Below are 12,610 nucleotides of genomic sequence, written 5' to 3'. Positions count from 1 at the left end.
GGTACGTGTCGTCATCACAGCTATCATCATCAGCCTGACTATACTCCAACTGGCGGGCAAAGGCCTCTATCGTGTTCCGCCAATCAAACCAGTCCTGTGCTTGACGCTGCCACGTTATAACCGTAAATGTCTACCCCTCGCCCACTCTGTCTACCGATGGTGTGCTATAGCCTTCTCTTTGGGTCTTATCTGTTGCTCTTGGTGACCAGCGGTTATCTTGCCTACGCACTACAATCCTCGCTCATGTCCGTTTCTTTTACAAGGACTGCAACCATATTGGTGTGTAAGTTCACTAGAGTGGATAATGTGACCACGAAGCCACGCTATTCGCAATGCCAGTAGGTTCGCTACGTGAAAATAGATCTTACTCAACATTGTATGTCAAAATGAAATACCTCGTCAGCACTTATACTGTGTTCCATGCGTGCTCAGATCCGTCTTTGTGCAATCCATCTTTGTAAAAGTGTGAGACCGTTGTCAAGCGTTCCTCGCTTTTATTCTCACACCTTCCATCAAACTAAATTGCGTACACGGTAAATAAATCATCATTATTATTGTTATTACAATAGGTCGCCGAACTCGCTTATCAGAAGACCCACTCAGACAGAGATCCACCCCTGAGCCCGAGACTGAATGAGTCCGGGTGAGTAATATATTAATGAGTTTGAGTCCGAGTGAGCTCAGCTGAGATAAAGTTTAGCGAGTCTGAGTGAGCTCTGGAGCAGATTGTAATAGTCGACTGAATCCGAGTGAGCTCCATTTTGTAGGCTTTTTTTTTTGCCAACCCAAGCTTTCTACGCACGATCTTTGCAAGACAGAGTGAACTCAGTCAGATTTGGGTGCACGTTAAAGAACCCCAGGTGGTCGAAATTTCCGCAGCCCTCCACTACGGCGTCTTTCATAATCATATGGTGGTTTTGGGACGTTAAACGCCACCTATCAATCAATCAGAGTGAACTCAGTCTCGGTAACATGTGTCAGGGCTCCTTTAAGGCACCTCCCGCCATACATAGCGGACGTATACGCCACGCATACCTTCTGCCAACGGCGCACTGTTTTAACCATGCGAGAAGCTCCTCCCTCGCTACCCCTCTGGGCAGTTCTCCATCTCCTTATTGTCCCTTCTTTAAATTGTGACACTGTCGCCGACCGGGGAGTTTCGCATTTCGACGGCGTCCCCTTAGATGCGGCGCCTCGAGAGGAAAGAGACCGCCGACCGATAAAAGAACGCCTCGTCGCTGCGATATTGAAGTTTCGTCTTCGTTTTTTCAATGTTTATCGTTTTCACTGTCTCCACACACGCTTCTTCCACGTCACTGTGCATATATACATATATGAAAAAAAATCATTCGGGTTCTCACTCGGGAATATGAAGGTCGAGCTTCATTTCATTTTAGTGCGTTCCTCAAACTTGGTCGATGCTGATCACGTCGTGGCGTGGCGTCGCTTTCACTGCACTCGGTTCTCATATGCGTCTTTACGGTTCATTTTAATGCCCAATTATCCATGTGAACGGCGAAATAGAATTCCATGTTCTTTGTCTTTCCTTTTTTTTTTGTACCACAGACTGATACTTTTTTACTGTAAATAATAGGAACTCTGAAACCAATACGGCCGTCATTGCTGTTAATGCTAACTACTCATATAATTAAAACAGTGTATTTATGCTTTCATCATTCATTCTGTATATCACTTACATTAATTTATTCTTATCACTGTTATGACTAACCTTTCTTAAGGGCATTTATGGCACGAGGCTACAAAAGGCAGTTGTCCGAGGTCCTTAAGAGTTGCCTGCGCTTCGAATCATGTGTTTAGGTAACTTCAGCCCAGAGCTAAAGGACCCCGTTAAAGCGGAGCCAAAATATGGCTCCTCGTGAAGCTAGCACAAATTAAGTACTTAATAATAAGTTAAACTTAATGTCCAGTCAACACATCATTAAGTCGACGTATCCGCTGCAAACTGCATCTACCCCGAAGTGTTCAAAGGTTAATAACAAATCAGTGATAATTGACTTCCGCACTCCAGGATATGTTTCGTCAATGTGCTATACTGCGAAGCGAAAGCTTCAGCTGGGGCCTTGTTGCGACAGTTTGTAGTGGTCACTAGAAACCTTATATACTCTAATATACTGTATAACAATCTACACTGTAGTAACACTCTCGTAGAAAGCGCGGTGCAGTCAACACGACAGCACCACAGGTGTGTCTGTCAAGCCCCGTTAGTTTCGAACCGTTCGAAGAAAAATAACACCTGCGACTTAAAGGCTGGAACCTGCGAGACACCGGCAACATCCTCGGCTGCCACCTATAACCTCAACTCCCCCCCCCCCCCCCTCAAGTTACTTACCCTACTTACCACGTCGACAGTTCCAGCCATAACAAACTTCCGAGAATCTGCCGGCCGGACTTAAATGTTGTTTTATCGCGCCTGCGCTGGCGCGGACGCAAGCTATTCTCGGTATATGTAACTCGCAATAAAAACAAACACGCCCCTGCATAAGCATACTTGGTGTACCGCGAAGTGTGCCTGCTGTTAATTAGTGATGTTTATCGTCGCACACATTAGTCGACGTGGGAACTCGTACAGCTGATCGGCGTTCGGAGGTTCCTGTGCACAAAGCGCGACTTCCAGTGCGCGGTTTGCTTACTTTCTTGAAACGCGATATTTGCACGATGTCGAGGCGTGCCCCGTCCTGGAGTCGTGTTCGAATTGGCGCTGCATAAATCAACACACACACACGCCTGCCGCAGCAATTCGTTCGCTAAAGTCGTATGACGCGGAGGGTGGCTTTTAGCACGTATACAGTGGGCAGTCGCATGCAGCTGCCTCGTTTTGATTGATTGATATGTGGGGTTTAACGTCCCAAAACCACCATATGATTATGAGAGACGCCGTAGTGGAGGGCTCCGGAAATTTCGACCACCTGGGGTTCTTTAACGTGCACCCATATCTGAGCACACGGGCCTACAACATTTCCGCCTCCATCGGAAATGCAGCCGCCGCAGCCGGGATTCGAACCCGCCACCTGCGGGTCAGTAGCCGAGTACCTTAGCCACTAGACCACCGCGGCGGGGCCAGCTGCCTCGTTTTGACGTCTAGACGGAGTTGCGTGCGAGCGAGCTTTTGTGGGCGCGTTAACTATTTTTAGTTTAATGGTTTCGTGGTAACTAGTGCTGCGTCAAGGCTGCCGAGCCCCGGGTGTCAAAATTAGTCCGTAGTGAGCAAATGCAGGGTGATCGTTATTACATTGGAGCTATAGCACGTAAAAAAACATGAAACATTAATTACCTTGAGGCTGCATATAAGAGGGAAGTGGAGGTTCGAAGCGATGAAAATTCTTGGACAGGGCACGGTGCAAGACTAGTTTAGGTGAGTGAACCAAGGTACATGTAAACTGGTAGCGTAACTTCTGTAGAAGCCCGTGGATCCAATAGGGGATAGCAAAGTGGCGCGTCGTCTGCTACTGTACTTCCGGTTCGAGGCCTATACATGCGCTGCTTCAATGTAGTACCTGCTGCGCAGTGTAATCGGGTGGTAACACGTGCAATTCTGTGGTGGTTTTGCTGCCACTCGTTCGATCATTGTGGTCTTCAATTCTTGTTTTTTTGTGTGTGTGTGAATGAATACATGATATCTCGCGCATTTCAGGGAACGAAGCGAGACGGGGACATGGGCGAAAACGAAGAACGCTCAGAGATGGGTTCAGAGCACAGCGTCCGGTTATGCTTTGAAACATGCAGCGATATGTTGCAGAATATCCTCGATTTAGTGTTTTCGAGCACATACACTTACCGATACCACTTCAAAATTACCCACACATATGTTCACATACGTACGATGTCTACATATGTACGCGTACTCTGCGCGATCAAGTATGCCGATATAGTATATTTCTATTGTATAATCTGCATCGCTAACTTTCTGTCAAATTGATTGAAACAGGTGGGTGCGTAAAAAGCCCACAGAACAATACGGCCACTCAAATAATGGTATCGTGCGACGTAAAACGATCGAAGTCGATTTTGAAGCAACGAGTAGCATGGTATGGCGTCTCTATTATGTCACACTTGCAAGCGTGTAGTGCCGATAGATCATGTTGTATTCCGACACATAACCTTAAAGGCTATCTTGCACAACTGCACGATGAGTGCCGATAATTTTGCATGCATTGAAAAAGATTGTTCGAGCGTGTGACGGACGACACCTCATTCGAAGAGATATTTAAAGGCGTAGAAAAAATAAGCCAGAGAACTACGAGCACGTTTTGTTTAGAGCGTTCGAAACACATTACTACGGCCGTTCGCTATATCGAGCCCGGAATGATATCTTTGCAACCAAAAAAAATTGGCAGATCCCACGTACAGTGGCAATCGATAATATGTGAAGCGTGAATGAGAAATGTTGATATGTCACTTTAAAATCAGTACAACGTTGCGAGGTGAAGGTAAATGATGCTGTACGTGGCTTCCATGTCATCATTACCATGTTTGAATGTGTCGTTTGCCTTCGTCATCTATTCACGTCACATGATACCAAATTTAGTCTATGTGGAGCTAGCGAAACGGCCGCGAGCACGCTATGAGCGTGGTATGGTGTCATGTTCTTACATGACATGCTTGTCAGGATTGTCATGTTTGCACCAGTCATATATATTTTGTCATCCACTGACGTCATGTAACACCAAATTTGGTATATGTGGAGCGATCAAAACGGCCGCGAGCGCATCATGAAGGGCCCCATATACTCCAATTTAGCGTTCACGCGCGCACGCTTGGCACAGTGACGCTACGTTAGCAAAACGCGAGCACTCTATAGTCTGACGCCAGGCGCGACCGGCGACCATCAACGCGGCCCGACGGCAACCGGCCCGATATGGGACATGCTGCATTTCGCACCGATACGCTACTCAGACAACACTGCGTCTCCCTTTTTTTCGTGAGGGAGGGACGCCGGACGCGCTGAAATGCGCATGCGTCAAAGCAACGCAGTGCGGCCCGCGCCTGCGAGTATATGGCAGTACCGGCGCCTGGTGTGGCAACGCCGGCGTGACGCGACGAAACGAACGCCGGCGAGCACGTGCACCACGTCACGTCGAAATGTATTGGCGCCTTGAGTGTGGCATGTAGTCATGTTCTCACATGACACACATTGTTCTCACATGACACACATCACATGATTATCACGTTTAAACGAGTCACGTACCTTTGTCATTCATTGGCGTCACGTAATACCAAATCTGGCATATGTGAAGCTAGCGAAACGGCCATGAGCGCATCATCAGTCATGTAGTCATGTTGTTACATGACACGCATGTCATGATTATCATGTCTGGATGTGTCATCTACCTATGTCGTCTGTTCGCGTCCCGTAATACCGAGTTTGGTACATGTGAAGCCAGCGAAACGGCCGCGAGCGCATCATGAGCGAAGCATGTAGTCATGTCGTTACATGACACGCATCTCACGATTATCATGTTTGCACCAGTAACATACCTTCGCCATCCATTCACGTAGTGTAATACCAAATGTGGTATATGTGACGCTAGCGAAACGGCCGTGAGCGCATAATTTGCGTGGCATGTATTCATGTTGTTACATGACACGCATGTCATGATTTTAATGTTGGAGTCTGTCACTTGTGTTCGTCATGCAATCATACCATACCATACCAGTTTTGCAACATGCCATGTGAACAAAACTACCGCAAGAGCTGCGGACCATGAAATGTAAATCTTGACATTCATGACATCTATGTTATGATTTTCATGTTATGACCTTCATGTTATGACTAGTTATGACATGTTATGACTAGTCATGTTATGCCATACCAATTTTGGTATCAATACCATTATCGAAACGGAGAGCTAAAAGTCGTAGGCGGCCAGATAGATAGATAGATAGATAGATAGATAGATAGATAGATAGATAGATAGATAGATAGATAGATAGATAGATAGATAGATAGATAGATAGACAGACAGACAGACAGACAGACAGACAGACAGACAGACAGACAGACAGACAGACAGACAGACAGACAGACAGACAGATAGATAGATAGATAGATAGATAGATAGATAGATAGATAGATAGATAGATAGATAGATAGATAGATAGATAGATAGATAGATAGATAGATAGATAGATAGATAGATAGATAGATAGATAGATAGATAGATAGATAGATAGATAGATAGATAGATAGATAGATAGATAGATAGATAGATAGATAGATAGATAGATAGATAGATAGATAGATAGATAGATAGATAGATAGATAGATAGATAGATAGATAGATAGATATGCCCAGAGTTGACAAATTTCCTCCAGTCAGCTAAGAAATGGTTCGTGTTTAAAAAAGCGCAAGCATTTGCGCACTGAAAGATCGGCGGTAGCAGCTGTCGCTACGTGAAAGCATACCCACTCCCAGGGCATGCGAAGCAGGCATAGACACTCCAGCATGGCGTGCGGCATATGTATACCTTGGCAGGTCGTCAACAAGCGCGGAAAACAACGAGTGATGATTGGAAGTGCGTCAACGGCGCCGTATGGAACAGACACCTAGCCTTGCAGTCACAGCTCTGTTTCCGTTCCTTTAATTTATTTATTTTTATTTCTCTTGCATTTGCGCATATACTTCGTCATAAAGATTGCGCCAAGTAATGTCAACGCAGACTGCCTTGGTGATGTTGACAGGTCGACCTATGCTTCTCATTGTCATAATAACTAAAAGATATGCAGAATTCTATGAAAGCTTGGAGGTAGGATCGTGAATGCCTCAAAATTGTTTATTTAGAATTTTTGGTAAGCAAGCGACCTACCATGCCAGCTGAATATATAAAAGGTCGGGCGATTCGCGTAGCCTTACTTGTCACACCGATACTCTGGGCGACTACTGCTGACTGGCCGAGTTGGTGCATGATAAAATTATATTGCGTTAGCGCAGCTCGGTTTGAGCATGAAGGAAAGATACTATACAGTCAAGAAGGAAAAAAAAAACAGACGACAGTGTGAGCGCTAACAACCAACTTTTCTATATCGCGTACCCTTACAACACATTATATAGCTCATTCCATGTGACGCAACACAGATGAAATAAAAACCGCACACGTGTGGCACAGCACACTATCAAGTGCTAGTGACGTCACGCTGTAAAGATCTATGTATAAAGCAAAATGCATTCCTGCAGTGTACCGTCTTGGAGGTTAACAGACACAAAAACGCGTCTCTAAACACGTCTCTTCGAGCGAGACAGCCGCTGAACAGCCAAATCTGCGACCGGCCTCGCGTGACACGCCGTCTATACAGCGTCATCTCATGTATGGTGCCTCATTCACAAGCATTTCCCAACAACCTAGGGTGTGGTGAGAACAACTTTTCTTGCTGGGGCAATGTGATCCGTATTGTCAGCATTCGCTCTCGTTGATCCCATGTTTAGCTTAACTGCGAGTAGTATGAGTAGACTATACAATACCGGTATTCTTGAAGACCGACGGTACCTTTAGGAAACATTCTGTATGGGGCGCTTCTTATTAGAGGGCGCTCAGTGATGAGAAGCCCGTACAGGGACATGCGTGACGTCCGTGAGATCTCACTACCCATTTCTTCCTTCCGCACGTGTGCTTCGCGCCAGCATGTACGGTGCAGGCAGAGCCCTCCTAGGGAGGAGCAGGTGTTCCGTTCTCGAACTGTGGCGCCCTTGCGAGCGTGCGCGCGCTTTCTGCCGGCGGCGCTGGCGTGCTCGCATCGGCAGCTGACGACGGCGCGTGTTGCTTTCGCAGGCGGAGAGCGCGAACCCGCATCGGCAGACCCGAGGCGGCGAGCAGCGCAGCGCCCTTGGAGGAGGAGAGCAGCCCGCGTATCGCGAGGCGGGGACCTGCGGACAGACCTCTGCGGCCGGCGGTGCACCGAGTGGCGTGGCCGACCCCCGTTGAGCGGGTGGCGGCCATGCCCCTGACGACCTGCGGCGGCAGCGAGTGGCCCTGCTGCCGGCTGCTGCGGCAGCAGCGACGACGAGGCGAGGCGCACGCACAGGGGCCCGTGCGGCGGCGGCCATGAGCAACGGCAGCAGTACGGCTAACCTGAGCTGGCTGGACAGCGTGGCGGCGCTGAACGCGACGCTCGACGGCAATGGCTCGGCGGCGGCAGACGACGAGACCGGTGGCTGGCCTCCTGCGGTCGAGGACCCGTGGGACGGGTCGCCCTACCCGAGCCGCTACTCAAAGCTGAGCTTTGTGGCGACCGCGTTCGTGGTCACCTGCATCATGATCCTCATCGTGGTGGGCAACATGCTGGTGTGCATCGCGATCGCCACCGAGAAGACGCTCAAGACGATCCAGAACTGGTTCATCGCCTCCCTGGCAGTGTCCGACTTCCTCATCGGGCTCATCATCATGCCGTTCTCGCTCGCCAAGGAGCTGATAGGCTACTGGATCTTCGGCGCGCTTTGGTGCGACGTGCATGCTGCACTGGACGTGTTAATATGCACCGCCTCCATCAATAACTTGTGCCTCATCAGCCTGGACCGGTACTGGTCTGTCACGCACGCCGTCGAGTACCTCAAGAAGCGCACCGCCTCGCGTGCCATGGCCATGATCTGCTTCGTGTGGCTCCTGTCGGCACTCATCTCGCTGCCTCCGCTCGTCGGCTGGAAGAAGTCCCAGCAGGCCTCCGATTACCCCCAGTGTTCTGTTTCTGAGGACGTCGGTTATGTGTTGTACTCGGCCCTTGGGTCGTTTTATGTTCCCGCGGTCGTCATGGTGTTTGTGTACATCCGGATATTCCTGGCGGCCCGCTCGCGCGCGCGCCGGCACGTCAAGAAGCAGGCCCGGCACGTACCAGAGCTCACGAACGATCCGGTGCGTGATAAGTCGACGACGACAACGACGACGTGCACCAGCTTCAGCAACCCGAGCCCACCGGACTCCTCGGCGGCGGCGCACAAGATGAACGGCGGCGGCGGCGGCGGTGGTGGTGGCGGCGGCGGAGCGCAGCGCAGGGGCCTCCTGCCCAGCGCAGCGCCGCAGATCATCATCGAAACTCCCGAAGAGCCGAGCTCGGTGCCGCCGTCACCTCCATTGCCGCCCCGCCGCCAGGAGGGCCTCGGCGGGCTCAGGGCCCCGGAGGTCGGCCTCCGAGCCGACGACTCCGAGGCGGCGCCGCTGCAGGGCTCGCACGACGCGCCGGGCTTGCTGAGCGCGCCGCAGTCGCGGATCGCGCGCTCCCCTTACGGCTCCACGCTGTCGCTCAATGAGCGCGACGAGGACAGCGAGCTGTGCGAGTCTTCCAACGCGGCCGGAGGAGAATCCTCGGGTGGCAGCGGCGGCGGCACCAGCAAAAAGGGCGGCCGCCCCACGCCCACATCCAAGCGGCGACCGGTGCCACCTCAGGGACTGACATACGCCGTGGCGCGCCACAGTCCATCGGACGCCGAGCGCCACAAGCGCAAGCTGGCCAAGGCCCGCGAGCGCCGCGCCACCATGATTCTGGGCTTGATCATGGCCGCATTCATCCTGGCTTGGCTGCCCTTCTTCGTCCTCTACGTGCTGGGCGCGCTCTGCAAGCGCTGCGACATCAGCGGCACGGTGTTTGCGGTCGCCTTCTGGCTCGGCTACTGTAACTCGGCCGTCAACCCTATCATCTACACCATCTTCAACCGAGACTTCCGCAAGGCCTTCCGCAAAATCCTCTTCAAGTGATCCTGCGCCGCCGCTGCCGCCATCCGGCCCGGCGCTGCTGTCTTCCACGGCGCCGCCTGGCCTGCCACTGCCGCCGGCGCGGCGCAGCCTCGCCCGTCGAAGGATCCCCGCCGCTGAAAGAAAAAAAAATCCCGCTGAGCCCGCCGCTCCTAATCCTCGTTGTTTACTATTTGGGAGCCTCCACCACGAACCGAGAGAAGGCGCTCCGTGCGTGCTCGCCCAACGGAGTTCCGCCTTCCGCGCGCGCCCAGGGACCTGTCCACGCCGTCTGTGGCCTGTGCGTCTCGCGCATCGACAGTCCAGCCGCGCCGCCACCACCACACGCGCACGTACCGCCCATCTCCCGGCGTGAAACAACAACACCGTGTGCTGCTGTGCCGTGCTGTGCTCCGCGCTGCGCACACATGCCACGACCGCACAACTGTGTATACATGTTTGTTAACTACCGTAGCACTGCGCTCTCTCTATCTTTCTTTCTGATCCGCACAAAACCCACGTCCTGTATAAGCCGTGGTGACGCCGCCATTCAACTCGCCGTATCTACTTCTTGGACGGTCCCATTCAAGTGGGTGTCGTTCCGAGACCTGACGAGGGACGATCTCCACCGCTAACTCCCGCAGGCTTTTTTTTTTTTTTCCAAGAGGTGTCGCGCACCAGCGCTTCGCCTGAGGCCTAGCAACACGCACAATACACACGCAGACAAAAAAAAAACGAATTTCGCAGCTACTGTTGTTGTCCTGGATGATATGCATCCTGGTTGTACGTGAAATGTCTGTAGCTTCGAGGCTCGTTACCTGCTCGATAAAGTAGCAAAGTATCAGGGGCAACTTTACTTCCTCCTAGAGTACACCAGCAGGCAGATGAAAAGACGTTGAGCTAACGGGTAAACCTTACAGCAAAATTTGTTGCCCTGTAAAGTGTGTTCATGCAGACGTTGCACAAGTCGGTGCGTAACATCTTCGGGCATCGTTGTTTAAAAGAATGTGCATATGCAGCTCAGAGTTGGCATTTTCGATGTCAATATATTCACAGCTTCTTTTTGTCTGGCTGCCGGGGTACAGTGTGTTGTCTGGTGTCAGTGCTTTTAACATCACGTTCGTAGTCTTTCGTTGACGCATTGTGGGCTTCTCGAGGTGTCGCAAATGAAGCGACTAGAAGCGGTGAAGGACGTTCTCAACACTACATTATGCAAGGCAAGCTTTTAGACAAAGCCTACATAGACACGGAGGGCTTTAGGGATTACTAACTCTTTACATACATACATACATACATACATACATACATACATACATACATACATACATACATACATACATACATACATACATACGTACGTACGTACGTACGTACGTACGTACGTACGTACATACGTACATACATACATACGTACATACATACATGCATACATACATACATACATACATACATACATACATACATACATACATACATACATACATACATACATACATACATACATACATGCTTACATGCTTACATGCTTACATACATACATACATACATACATACATACATACATACATACATACATACATACATACATACATACATACATACATACATACATACATACATACATACATACATGCGTACGCACGTACGTACTAGAGGTACGATCTCGTGCGCTGGTATATACATAGGTTATACAGCAACCGAGGTGTACATATTACTACCTTGTGCGATAAATGTTATGCTGCCCGAAACATTTACAAAAGTGATCTTTTAGAAGAAAGAAAGAGCTTCCCGAAGTCTGAACTTTGTAAGAACTTTTCAGAACGGCGTCATCTACGTTTTTGTTTTGTTTTTTTCCCTCCTCCGATCGTGGGGCCACTCAAGCGCCCCACTTTCTCCCACTCTCTGAAGGCACACACAATTACACAATTATAAACACCAAAGTTGTACCCTTTGCCATGTCCTCACACTGAAGTCGGCAGACTACAATGCATGCGTCCCAGAGCGATCAAATGCAGAAACAACTCAAAACAAAAGAATGCATCTCCTCTTCTCCTCTTCTTTACTCATTCATCATTACGTGAAATTAATTGTTTAGGCATTTCCTTTTTCTTTTTGGTACGTTTTTCTTTATTTGTCATTTCTGTTTTACTCGTACCACTGTGGCAAGCAGTACTAGTCATTAAAAAGGCATCTTCAGTGACCGTATGTACAACGTTAGATGTGTGGGGTTTTTTTTCTTCTTTTTTTTTTTCAAAAGAGCGCTGGTCGAAAGCAAACGCTCCGGTACAACGCAACGTTTTCAAAGAAGTGCGGTGTTGCTCGCAGCTTAGACTGACGCAATTGTGTTTCTGGCAAAGAGCTCGTATTGGTTAAAGAAAGCGGGAAAATAAAAGGATGACTGTAACGGTTCGCTGTTAGCCACGGCACATATAGTTAAACAGGAGCAAAATGAATATATTATCACGTACTTTTCAGCTCAAACAGACGCCTCTTCAACTCGCAGTGTTGAAATCTTAGATTACTGTTTAGATGAACGGCTCTACCTTAGCTGAGCGCACGCTTTTCCTAGAAAACCGTCTCGTTAATGGGAATAAAGAATTCTGTTCGCCCATTCCCGGATGACTTCAAGTGATTTCTTTTATCTGACAAATGATTTGGCGGAAAGTTAGCTTTTCTGCGAAGCAGTACAGCAACCCTGCATCACAGGAAAGCTAGCTTTGGAGCTGAGCAATATGTATGTTGTATTCACTTTTTTTTTTGTTCGAATAATTATCACATTCGTTATACACGTGTACAGAAAAATCTCAAAAAGGCTCAGTCATGCTCGGAAATGCGGGACACGATCGTGGAATAGGTTCTCGAAGAAGGTCAAGCAGCTTCAATTGCCTCTACGCGTTACAAGCTTAGCTAGAACTCGCGACATTCACCGGGC

General features: G+C 49.3%; 1 protein-coding gene across 5 annotated transcripts in view; it reads left to right on the top strand.

The window, feature by feature from the left end:
• Positions 1-12,292, top strand: part of Octalpha2R (alpha2-adrenergic-like octopamine receptor) — a 707,334-nt gene extending 695,042 nt beyond the window's left edge. For all 5 annotated transcript variants that reach the window (XM_075887215.1, XM_075887216.1, XM_075887217.1 and 2 more), the window contains one exon: positions 7,786-12,292. In XM_075887215.1, the coding sequence (XP_075743330.1) occupies positions 8,059-9,702 (1,644 nt within the window). In that variant the 5' untranslated portion in view covers positions 7,786-8,058 and the 3' untranslated portion in view covers positions 9,703-12,292. The remainder of the gene's footprint in view (positions 1-7,785) is intronic.
• Positions 12,293-12,610: the final 318 nt, after the last annotated feature.

The sequence above is a fragment of the Rhipicephalus microplus genome, chromosome 2, assembly GCF_043290135.1.
Source record: "Rhipicephalus microplus isolate Deutch F79 chromosome 2, USDA_Rmic, whole genome shotgun sequence".
NCBI lineage: Eukaryota > Metazoa > Arthropoda > Arachnida > Ixodida > Ixodidae > Rhipicephalus > Rhipicephalus microplus.
The sequence above is the reverse complement of the archived record's forward strand: the minus strand, read 5'-3'. Positions and strand labels throughout refer to the sequence as shown.